Genomic DNA, 12258 nt, shown 5'->3' with positions numbered 1-12258 from the left:
TTTTGACTCCCTAAATACATGACTTCAGAAGCTGCTTTGAGAGCTATTTAGAAGCTATTTAGAGGGAGTTAAGTGTAGTTTTCTAAAAAGAATTGATAAACTATGTATATGTTGTTGTTGTTTAGTCGTTTTGTCATCTCCAACTCTTTGTGACCTCATGGACTACAGCAGGCTAGGCCCTCCTGTCCAACCATTTCATCCTCTGTCGTCCCCTTCTCCTCCTGCCTTCAAACTTTCCCAACATCAGGGTCTTTTCCAGGGAGTCTTCTCTTCTCATGAGATGGCCAAAGTATTGGAGCCTCAGGTTCAGGGTCTGTCCTTCCAGTGAGCACTCAGGGTTGATTTCCTTTAGAATGGATAGGTTTGTTCTCCTTACAGTCCAGGGGACTCTCAAGAGTCTCCTCCAGCACCACAGAGGTGATGTCTCTGCTTTTTAAGATGCTGTTGAGGTTTGTCATCACTTTCCTCCCAAGAAGCAGGTTTCTTTTAATTTCGTAGCTGCTGTCACCATCTGCAGTGGTCATGGAGCCCAAGAAGGTAAAATCTGTCACTGCCTCCATATCTTCCTCTTCTGTTTGCCAGGAGGTGATGGGAGCAGTGGCCATGATCTTAGTTTTTTTGATGTTGAACTTAAGACCGTTTTTTGCACTCTCACTCTTATTATGAGTTTCCTTAATTCCTCCTCACTTTCTGCCATCAGCGTGGTATCATCTGCATATCAGAGGTTGTTGATATTTCTTCCGTCAACCTTAATTCTGGCTTGGGATTCCTCCAGTCTGGCCTTTCGCATGATTTATTGTGCATATAAGTTAAATAAGCAGGGTGACAATATACAGCCTTGTCGTACTCCTTTCCCAATTTTGAACCAATCAGTTGTTCCATATCCAGTTATAACTGTTGATTCCTGTCCCATGTATAGGTTTCTCAGGAGATAGATAAGGTGGTCAGGCACTCCCATTTCTTTAAGGACTTGCCATAGTTTGCTGTAGTCCACACAGTCAAAAGCTTTTGCGTAGTCAATGAAGCATAAGTAGATGTTTTTCTGGAACTCTCTGGCTTTCTTCATAAGCCAGCGCATGTTAGCAAATTGGTCTCGAGTTCCTCTGCCCCTTCGGAATCCAGCTTGTACTTCTGGGAATTCTCCTCGGTCCACATACTGCTGAAGCCTACCTTGTAGGATTTTGAGCATAACCTTGCTAGTGTATGAAATGAGTGCAATTATACAGTAGCTGGAGCATTCTTTCGCACTGCCCTTCTTTGGGACTGGAATGTAGACTGATCTTTTGCAGTCCTCTGGGCACTGTTTAGTTTTCCAGACTTGCTGGCATATTGAATGTAGCACCTTAACAGCGTCATTTTTTAAGATTTTAAATAGTTCCACTGGAATGCCATCACCTCCACTGGCCTTGTTGTTAGCCAGGCTTTCTAAGGCCCACTTGACTTATCTGGCTCAAGGTGAGCAACCACACTATCTGGGTTGTCCTCGATATCCAAATCTTTCTGGTATAATTCCTCTGTGTATTCTTGCCACCTCTTCTTGATGTCTTCTCCTTCTGTGAGGTCCCTCCCATTTTTGTCCTTTCTCATGTTTATCTTTGCACATAATGTCCCTTTAATATCTCTGATTTTCCTGAACAAATCTGTGGTTTTTCTTTTTCTATTATTTCCTCTATTTCTTTGCATTGTTCATTGAAGACTATGTATACATAAAACTATGTATATATAAAAGTTAAAAGGTCTGAATAAAAACAGAAAAGCAGAAAAGTTAGGGAGAGAACACTGCTGCCGAACCCAATCGGAACCGGAAGCCAGAAGAACTTTTTAAGCATAACAACTGGTAGTTCCTGAGTTTTCTCCCCCCACCCACACCTTTGCTCTTCTTTTTGTGTCCAGTCAGGGCAGTTAGTGAGTGACCCTGTGGGCCAAGGCTGCCTTGCTTTCATAGCCTTTGGGGAGGCATTTCCTTGGAAAGGGAGAGGGAGGTTTCATTTGCAGGTGGATTCTGTTGACAAAGCCGCCCAAAAGGACTGACCCTTTGAACGAGAGACAACGTATTTGTGTCCTCTTCTAATTGCAAAGCTAGAATTTCATCAAATTCTCTCCACACAAGTTGAAATTTAAGGTAAGTATGAAATCTTTGGGGAGGTGGGCATAGAGGAGGAGTGTCTGGCATCTGTTTTGAGAATGAGTGTCTACAGTTGCCATTCCCTTCCCCCTTGATTCTAGTTCCAGTTCTGCACAATGAAATGGATCCTCCTTTAGCGAAAGCATGCATTTCTTTTTGGCACAGATGCTGTCAACGGGTTAATGGAGGCCAAAGGCTCCCCCAGATTTCTCTGCCACCTGCTTGGCTCTGTAGAATAGCCTGCACAGAGTAATTTCTGTGCTTTCTCTATGTACGAAGTTTTGCTCTGGGGTGGCACGGCTGTCCAGTCACCCTACCCTTCTCCCTCTTCTTACCATTAGCAGGCTGATGCCTTTTATTGGACCACTAAGAAATCTGGCAGATGGCTAATTTTCATGGAGAAGATCCCATTTCTTCAGGCTAAGCCATATAACTTCATGGATAGTGCAGAAAATTGTAGATAAGTGTCCCAAAAATTCATGGCAGATGACAGACTGTGGCGGGTCTTTGTGTGAGGTGAGTTCAGACTCAGGTTGGAGGCATCGTCTGGATGGCAGGTGCTTCCGCCCCCGTCTTCAGACAAAAGCTTTGCTAATTGCTCTGAGACCATCACACACCAACACTTTGCCTCCTTCCAAAACAGTAAGTTTCCTTTTGGTTGTGGGGTTGCTGGAGGTGGGAGGAACAAAACAGAGACACAGCAACCACTATTAGAAGATTGGGGATATAATTTACTTTAAATAGTTTTACCAGGTGATTATGAGCAATAGTACCATTTTGCCCCCCCCCCTCCATGTAGAGATTGTACTGTGGACTGAAGTCTGTAAGAGAAAAGTTACTTTCCTGCAACTCTGCCCACAGATTCTATAGAAAATTGAACCCCCATGTTATAAACACACACACACACACACACACACACACACACACACACACAGTGTTGCCTCGCATTACGATGTTATTTCGTTCCAGCGAAATCGCTATAGAACGAAAACATCGTAAAGCAAAATTAAAAAGCCCATTGAAACACATAAAAACCTGTTTAATGCGTTCCAATGGGCTTAAAACTCACAGTCCAGTGAAGATCCTCCATAGGGCGGCCACACAGCAGGGAGCCATTTTATTTACTCGGCAGCTACTTAGTGGTAACTTAGAAACAGTACTGTTACTTACAAATAAGTTACTTTGTTTTTGTAACACAAAAATGAACTCATATTTGAAACCTGAGTTATTAGTTGTGATAATGACATTAAAATGTTTTCTTGGGGTAACTAGAATCATACCCTCATTCAGTGATGACATGTCCATTAGGGAATGTAGAATGCTACCCCTAGATGATGTTTCCGGTTACCCCAGACTACTCTCCTCCTGCCTTCCTCCTTCTTAGAGGTGGAGGGCCTGTGCTCTCCTCCTACTATGTGTACCTATGAATATGTGCTTTCTTCCAAGTGTGGGTCTCTGGAGACTGTCCTTCTGCATAGAAATACACATTCTTAGCCCTAGCTCTAATTGCCATCTGCACCTCTTTCCCACGCTGACCGTTCTGCTCAAACAACTGCACTAAATCCAAGCTCCTATCATCCAAGTTCTAAAACTCTTTTGAGGCATAATATTTCATGTTTTTGCCATTCTGTTATCAATTGTGTATGTCTCAAACTGTTTTTTCCATTTAAGAAAGCCCTAAAATGCTAAATTGCAGAGTCTCCCTCCTTTCTTCTTTCTTTCTGATGGATTTACAGGTTTTCTATGGCCAAAAGGACTTATTTCACCTACAGGAGGACCCTTTTCCCCACACTTTACCATTCAGAGGAATCACTAAGGTATGCGGAAAATGAATTCCAGCTCCTTGATGATGACGTGGTGACTGTCAGCTATCCCAAGTCAGGTTGGTTTTGCAGTGAAATAACATTTATCCCTGGATTATTTTCACCACCGGAGTTAATGTTCTTACAGGTCCCCTTTAGATAAAACATATGGATTACACACTGGCTGAAAAAAAATAGAAGTATTTAAAATAGGATTTAATGCAGGCTAAGATTTTCTTGGTTTGAAAAGGTAACAAACGAAGAAACATTGTAGTCAAGTCATGAGAAATGAGAATTATAGATTGCCAGCAAACACATGGAATGTGGAAAGCTAGTCTACTTTAGTCTTATCATTGTTCAGCTGATCTTGTAAAGGTAAGATAAATATGAAGTCAGAAGAATGTGGACTTACAAGCTTAAGCGGAACGGCTCCTCCCACCTGGATCTAATCGTATCACCCAATCTAGCCAGGAGGGGCGACTGAGGATGCTAACGCCGAGGGAGAGCCTTAAAGAAAAAAGAAGACACGGGGCTCCCAGGCTCTGGAACACGCTCCCCCCCCCCTCAAGATTCATCAGTCCCCCTCGCTGGGCATTTTCAAAAAGCAACTCAAGACCTGGTTAGATAGACAGGCCTTCCCTCCGGGCACTACGTAACTTTCTCTTTTTCTCTATCTTTGTCTACTTTTTAAAAATGTAAATGTTGTAAACATATTTATTGTTTTTATTCTGCATTTTGGGAGCCGCCCAGGGTAGACTATGTCTAAATGGGTGGCATATAAGCTTTATAAATAAATAAATATAAATAAATAAATTAAGAACCTTGCTGATTGGCTGACTGCAACTCAACATCATAGTTCAGAGCTTTCTCATTTAATGTCAAGGCCGTTATGATGTCTACCTCTGAGTAGAGGAAAGAAGAATATCTGACCACTGGTCCACCAATAGGACATAGTATGTGATTTACCATGTTCAAAAGGAACTAACTACATATAATGAAGCCTTGGCATTAATTCTTTTTTTTTTTTTCAATACCTGACCTATACAACACGATTGTGATGTTTTTAACTATGATGTTAATTGTGGCTGAAGTTTTTCTGGGACTTGCTTTTGTTTTAGGAAAATTTAAAGAATATTCCTGTGAGACGAATCCTACATATTGGTCAAGATGCTTGGATCCTGTGTCCCCTCGATGTGAGGGGAAAAAAGATTTATACAAGTTCTCCTACACAACATTTGCCTTTTGTTACTTTTGTTGCCAACAAAGTGTACAAAATCAAGGTTCAGTCTTTTATTTCACTTTGTATCATAGACCAGTGACTCGCAGCATTCTGAGGTTTCAAATGATAAGGAAGATAACAAATTGGTACGTAGTGAATAATGAGAGTTGCTTTCAAAAATATAACTATAACTCTAAGCAACTACTTTTATGGGACCTTCGACCAGGAACGGCAACATATTACTTTTAAGCATAACTTTCCAAGCTCAGTACTCACTCACTACCGTTGTGCTATCCTACTACGTATAAGTCATTTCCCCCTCTAAGTTCATGGTCTGAAGTTCCACAAGCAGTTCCTTTGTGTCATGTCTCTGCCACTCTTCGCAGTCCATCCTCTCTCTGCCTTTCAATAAAAAGCTCTTTGAATTCGTGAAAACCTAATTAAATGTTTTGGATACTACCATGTATGTTTCTTATGTAATGTATATGTTGCTTTATATTCAGCCTCTTTGTGTGATATTGTTCTTTGTGGATTTTTTTTTAAAAAGCGGATTCAGTTCTGCTGAATACAGGAAGGGCTCTTGGTCATCCTGACACTATCATGTTGAACTGCTTGTGGATTTTGGACTCCTGCCCATGTGGTGTCTGATGGGTAGCTCTTAACTGTTTAGGAAGATATTTCCCATATCTTGGATTTCACTTTACTGATTTTTGCAAGAGACCGGGAGCTATGACTGGAAAGTCCAAAGGAAGGGGGAATTAGGCACATAAAGAGGGAAGATTATGAAAGAAGAAGCAACCTTATGACTTTTGGACTCATCCCCATCTCAACAGGTACCAACTGGATGTTGGAGATCTTGGGCTTAATCTCGCATGATGGAGACCCCTCATGGGTTCAGAGTGTGCTGACGGGTGACAGGTCACCATGGATTGAGACTGTCGATGGTCTGAAAGCTGCCTTGAACTATCCTCCACCCAGGTTCCTGACGACTCACCTCCCATTCCAGCTTTTCCCTAAGTCCTTTCTGCATTCCAAATGCAAGGTAAGCAGAATGAAGTCATCAATCAAGACTCACCTTCGGGTCCTCTGAGTTTGTTGATAGTGACCTAGGGAATTCTAGGCCAGGCAAAGTCCATTTTAAAGTAGATAAAGTATTGAGTAGCTGGCTGAGTAATTTAGTGAACTGAGGGTGTAATTCTCCACTGTTACTCCTAGAAGAACCAAGTATTGTTACTCTTTTCTCCAGTTTTGCAAGAATGGCCCAGCAGCCTGATAAAGATGTTGGCAAAGGGAAAGATATTAGTAAACTAGGCTTCTACCACAAGCTACCATGTTATGACCAGGCACATAGTTATTAGAACTCGATGCAGGGGAGGAATGGGAGGGGCAGATCTACCCCAGATCTCAGTAAACTGGGATTTCAGGCAACTAATTTCCAGAGGGAGGGCTGGTCTCATCATGGGTAGACCACTCCTACCTTGTTGGAGAGCCATGTGAAGAAAACAGGAAGTTAGCTTATTAGCTTTAGCTGTACATATCCAGTATAGTTTATAAAGTAATGGATTAGGACCCTGAGTTTGAATTTCCACTCTGCCATGGGAACTCCTGGGTGCAGCGAGTTCAACCACGTCTGGGAACTCTATACTTAAACATCCCTGGAAAGTGTTGTCCTAGGTTGGAATCAACTGAATGCCATATCATCATTTTCATCATCTCAATCATTACTTATTACGACTACTATGACTACTGCTACCACCACTACTATTATTACTACACTATTGTGTATTGTAGTCTCGGAAACATGATAGGAGATCTGCCTAATCAAGAAGTACTTGGATTTGTTTTCGTTAAAAGTAAAAGCATTCTATTAAAAGAAACATTTTCAGCCTTTTTTATATTTTAAAAATATAAAATATAAAAGATAGACCTGCATCTAATGATGTCCTTCCTGCATTCCAAGAGAGGAATCCCATGATGTCATGGTAGGTTGGATGGTATATTGTGCAAAGAATTGTCAAAGTGGTTTATGCAAGCATTTGTACAGGCAGAACAATTTGCAGAATGGCTAACACAATTACTTGTGCAATCACTTGTGTAGTAAGGATTAGAGCTTTTTTGTGTTAGTTCCACTAGGAGGTTTCCTTGCCATTTCATCATGGCTAATATAGCTCGCAATAGTTTGGCACATGGGTGGAAGCTGCTTCCTTCCCTAAACATAACTTTTTCTCTCCTACAGATTGTCTATATCATGCGAAACCCTAAGGATGTACTGATCTCACAATACTACTTTGCAAAGTTTTGTGATGCATTAGAGGAACCTGGGACCATGGAAGAGTTTGTGGAGAAGTTCTTGAATGGGAAGGGTATGGAAAGAGGCAGTTCATTTTCCTTCTGTAATGGGGAAAAAACTCTGAAGAAGGAAACGGCCGGGTTTTTTTCATATTACAAAGAATCTCCTGTTGTTTGTTGTAATGACCTTTAGGAGTACTATGTGTTTGCCCCCTTGTGCTTTCAGGAGAGGAAAGGGAGAAACGGGGGCCAGAGGTACAGGGTAACAGACAGATGCACAGCAAAAGAGTACGTGCTGTGTATGCACCCATCCATGCATACACTCACACATAGTTAGGCAATTAAGCAATCTTATAGAGAAAGGCAGGCTTTCCCTCTGTGTGCCATCATATGGCAGGAAAAGTTGCATGTCTAATCCCACTGGAAATGGTCACCTTGCCAAGGAGATCTCTTTGAAAGCAACCATTCCATCCATCAATGGAATCCCTCCAGGCTGCTCCCCAAAGTAGTATCTCTCCTGTTGGTTCAAAAAGGTCCACCTTGGACACAGATTGAGGTCATGTGATAACCAGGAAACAGATTGCACTGGGGTCGTGTCACAAGCAGTCCAAAATGTGAGCTGTACGCCATGTGATCATGCCATCAGACTCTGCCTAAACCCACCCCGTTGATTCACTGAACATATAATCTCTCTCCTGAATTAGAAATGTCCTTTCCTGACCCATTTCCCTCTCTACGTCTTTTCAAAGCTGAGCAGTTCACCCTTTCTCCTTCATTCTTTCGTTTTCTCTCTCTTTCCTTCTCAGGCACACTCAGGGCCCAATCAGACTTTACAGTGAACACATAAGTTGACATAGAACTCCTTTAAGAGGAAAATAATGTCTGTTACATTACCCTGAGCTTTTAACAAACCTTGTCATGTTTCATAGCTGGTCACTGGGAGATGAGCATGCTGTTGAGGAAATATGCATTTGCTGTTTCATGTGATCTGGCCCTCAAGCAAAGTGTGATGATTTTGAGGGTTCAGAATGAGGGACACACAAGCAGAGCCCTCATCTGCTAACTCTGGTAAGAAGGAAGGAACTAACAGGCTAGTTGTAACAACAGCAGCAGCAGCAACAACAGCAGCAGCAGCAACAGCAGCAGCAACAGCAACACTAATGTGCCATTAGGTCATTTCCAACGAATGGTGGTTCTTTCCAGGATTCTGGGAAGTGTAGTTCAGTGATAATTGGCTTAGAAGCTTCAGAATAGTTCCCAGTTTAGCAGGATCCCAGACCATTCTTCCAAACTGCATCATATTCAAAATTGGATTGAACCAATATGCCGTTCTGAGAGCATTGGCTGAAAGGCAGGCTGATGGCTTTCCATCTTTTTCTAAGTTCTGCATCTCTATGTTTTGCTGGTTTTAATGCTTTTTCTGATGGAGTTAGTCTATGATTTTATTCTTTTAACTAAATTTCATTTTATCTGTTTTTATTCTTTCAAAATTGTTTAAGCCACCTGGAGAGCCACTTTATAATAGCGACATACAAAATAAACATCAAGAAAAATGCTTCCAAGTATCCAGTGGCTGAAATTCTGTTGTAGTACGGGCAGAATAAACTTGAGGAATTAACTACACAATTGACCATACAATTGATCTGATGCCTGATTGCACATACTAAACATGAAGCTGAACATGCAACTACTTTTTGGATCACAGTTACACTTTTGTGCAAATTTCTTCAAGCTTTGAAAAATTCTAAGCAAAACTAGGTGATACCGTTTGTACATCACTAGAAATGGACCCTCCCTCTGGAAGCAAAAAATAAAATAAAATGACTATTCTAACTTGTTTTTGCTTCACCACTGGCAGGTAAACATAGGCCTTGTTTGCAAGTTTATGTGCCCAGGTCCAGAACTTTGAAGAAATTGCTTTCATAGCAAGAAAAAAAAAGGCTCAAACTCAGTTATTTCCTGCCTGCAAGTGGCCCACCGTTTCCCCCTGAATCTGAATATGCACAACCTCTCTCTGGGCAGGAGTTAGATACAGCTCAGGATCAATGCAAACCTCTAGTGTGTGAGATTTGTAATCTTGGTGGCTGAAATGAGGACCATATCCTGGAGTTCACCTTCCTCTGAATTAGTGAAACTGGACTTCTAGGATATCAGTCTTCATCTGCCCAAATGCCACATTCCATGCCCAGCTCTTTATAGTTCATTGCATATGTTTTTGTTTTCCAGTGGTTTTTGGTTCCTGGTTTGACCATGTGAAAGGCTGGCTGGAACTGAAGGACAGACCCAATCTCTTCGTCATCACTTATGAAGAGCTGTATCAGGTCTGGTTTGCCCTTTCCCTGTATTCATGTTTCTCCAATTACTTGACCATAAGAACTTTCTACCGTTTGATCTTCCAAAAGTCTAATATTTTAACATTTCAACCAAAAATTCCTCTGTGGCTGCAAGATACCTTTTTCTCTTCCAAGGCAAGATTTTTTTAAGGAAATGGAAGACATAGAATGGGCAGAGAACCTGTGATAATGTGCAGCCCACCTTTTTTGTGGGCCATATTAGACGGGATCTGCCCTCCACCCTCACTCTCCGAACCGAATTCAAGGTCTTAGCTCTCTTGAGCTGATTTCCAGGAGTTGGGTTGGCTGAGACACGATGGCACACCGTACTTTTGCCAGGCAGAAGGTTTCCAAGGGCTCTGTTGTCCACTTGGCTCAGTTGGATGGCAGATAAAGGAATACTGGGTTTCTGTGAACCTCAATCTGAGAGTAGATTGATACCACATTAATTGTGGATGGAATCCTGTAACTTAGAATTCCCTACTCTTAGGCATCTCTTAGCCTCTTTCTTGAAGTAATTTTAAAAACCTCCTCCAACTGCAGATCCTGTGTTCCAGGTAAGGCCTTTAAACTGGTATGAAACTGCTGTAACTGTGTATTTTAGCAGTACTCTAAAGATCAAGGAAGCAGTCTAACTTAATTTAGCATGCAAAATGAAAAAAAAAGATATTTTTTATGGGGGGGCTGAACTTCTCTGTCCCTTGATGTTCTCTGCTGCAGGACCTGCGAGGCAGTGTGGAGAAGATCTGCCACTTCCTTGGCAAGGAACTGGCCAGTCACCAGCTGGATGAAGTGGCGAAATATGCCTCCTTCCAAATCATGAAGGACAACAAGATGTCCAACTTCTCCCTATTACCAGATATGGATCACAGTAAAGGAAAATTCATGAGGAAAGGTAAAAGCATTGCTGAAAAGAGATGGCACGTGTCTTTTCATCTGAGACAGACAATATTACAGTAGTGTTTATTTCTTTAAAATATTTTTATAGTTTCTCATTAAAGCATTGACCATATTATTTTTGGTACATTGACACCCCCCCCCCTGTTTATAGTTACTTCTCCCTCTTGTGGTGTTTCAGGGATCTGTGGAGACTGGAAGAACCACCTCACCGTGGCACAGAGTGAACACTTTGACCACGTTTATCAGGAGAAAATGCAGGGTGTGGGTGTGACTTTCCCATGGGATTGAAGAATGACAGATTACGCCCTTTGCTGTTACTGATATGGAGGATATTTTATGCATGAATCTTTTGTGGAACTTCTGTCCATCTCCAAGGTTACCAATCAAGAGTATGTGGAGAATGGGATCATGTAGTCTTCACATTCTCCATTGCCTACACTTTGGGGTCTTTGTATTAAAGATGAGAAGATGTACCAGGGAATTCTTTCCTCTTCTGATGTGCAGAAATCACAGGGACAATGTCATGGCGTAATTAGCAGAAGGCGACAGTCAATAAAGGAAGCCCGTATCTGCATGTGTGCCTTATACACTAAATTCTAAAGCCCAGAGAGTTATGTCACTGTCCTGAGCTAATGTTGGCTTTTGGCTTCTTTGCAGCAGGATCTGGAGGCTATGTTGATTTGGGGGTGCTTTCCTCTGAAGGACAGGGATGAAGAGTCATGACCACAGAGTACAATTTTTTTCATACTTATTTATTTTTTATTAATTAAAGAAAAACAATAATGACAATGATAACATAAAATGTGTGTACAGAAGGCCTCCTTGGCTAATCCTTATCATCACTGTTTGGGTACTGGCTCATAGGAAGATATTAAAAGTCAGATATGGGGAAGGTCTATGGTTAGAGCTGCCATTGCTGCCCTCTGACATTGGGCAGTTCAGGGAGCTTCCCCACTCTGCCTAACTGGAGGGCCGGCCTGTAGAGGATTACTGATCTCAGTATGATGTTACAAGTATTTTGTCATTGCTGCTAAGGACATGTAGGGGGAAAACCTTAGTATTTTGTTTTGTTTCAAGGGCTTTCGGGGGGCTCCGTTTGCAGTTTCAGATATTTTTGGGTTGAGGGGGCTAAAGGTCTTACATTAACCAGAAATTACCCAAATCTTTGTGATTCTTTCATTTTATACTGCCCATTCTTATTTCTGATGCTGGACCCGATTAAGCTCCGAACTACTCCAAAAGAGCAGGGACAGGGAAAAAATAATCTGGTACAAAAATGGTAAAAAAAAAAGACAAATAAAAATTAATTATCCACAGACTCATGCAGGCACTAACAGTACTTCAAAGTTCACATTTATCATCACACACACGTTCTCCTCATCCTCATCAGTTCATCAGCAGGAAACAGTAAAGGTGAGAAAGAGAAGTCGTCATCACAATCATCAAAATAACACACACACACACTAAGGAGAATATCATCAAACCCTCCCCAAGCCAAACCCCCACATATAGGGGATGGGGAGATGGTTCTCCCTTCTGCTCCATTGATAGCTTCACCAGGAGAAGGCCAGGCAGCCAGGCACATCGACA

The 12258-nt window shown here is 41.7% G+C and overlaps 1 protein-coding gene across 1 annotated transcript; it reads left to right on the top strand.

Annotated features, from left to right (window-relative positions):
• Window positions 1-1946: 1946 nt before the first annotated feature.
• Window positions 1947-11141, top strand: LOC110071039 (sulfotransferase 2B1). Its single transcript, XM_072979926.2, has 7 exons — window positions 1947-2122; window positions 3862-4007; window positions 5980-6188; window positions 7383-7509; window positions 9662-9756; window positions 10489-10663; window positions 10847-11141. Exons 2-7 carry the CDS (start codon window positions 3869-3871, stop codon window positions 10954-10956), a joined length of 855 nt encoding a protein of 284 aa, XP_072836027.2. The 5' UTR covers window positions 1947-2122; window positions 3862-3868; the 3' UTR covers window positions 10957-11141.
• Window positions 11142-12258: the final 1117 nt, after the last annotated feature.

The sequence above is a fragment of the Pogona vitticeps genome, chromosome 9 (assembly GCF_051106095.1).
Source record: "Pogona vitticeps strain Pit_001003342236 chromosome 9, PviZW2.1, whole genome shotgun sequence".
NCBI lineage: Eukaryota > Metazoa > Chordata > Lepidosauria > Squamata > Agamidae > Pogona > Pogona vitticeps.
This window is presented reverse-complemented; position numbering and strand designations above follow the sequence as displayed.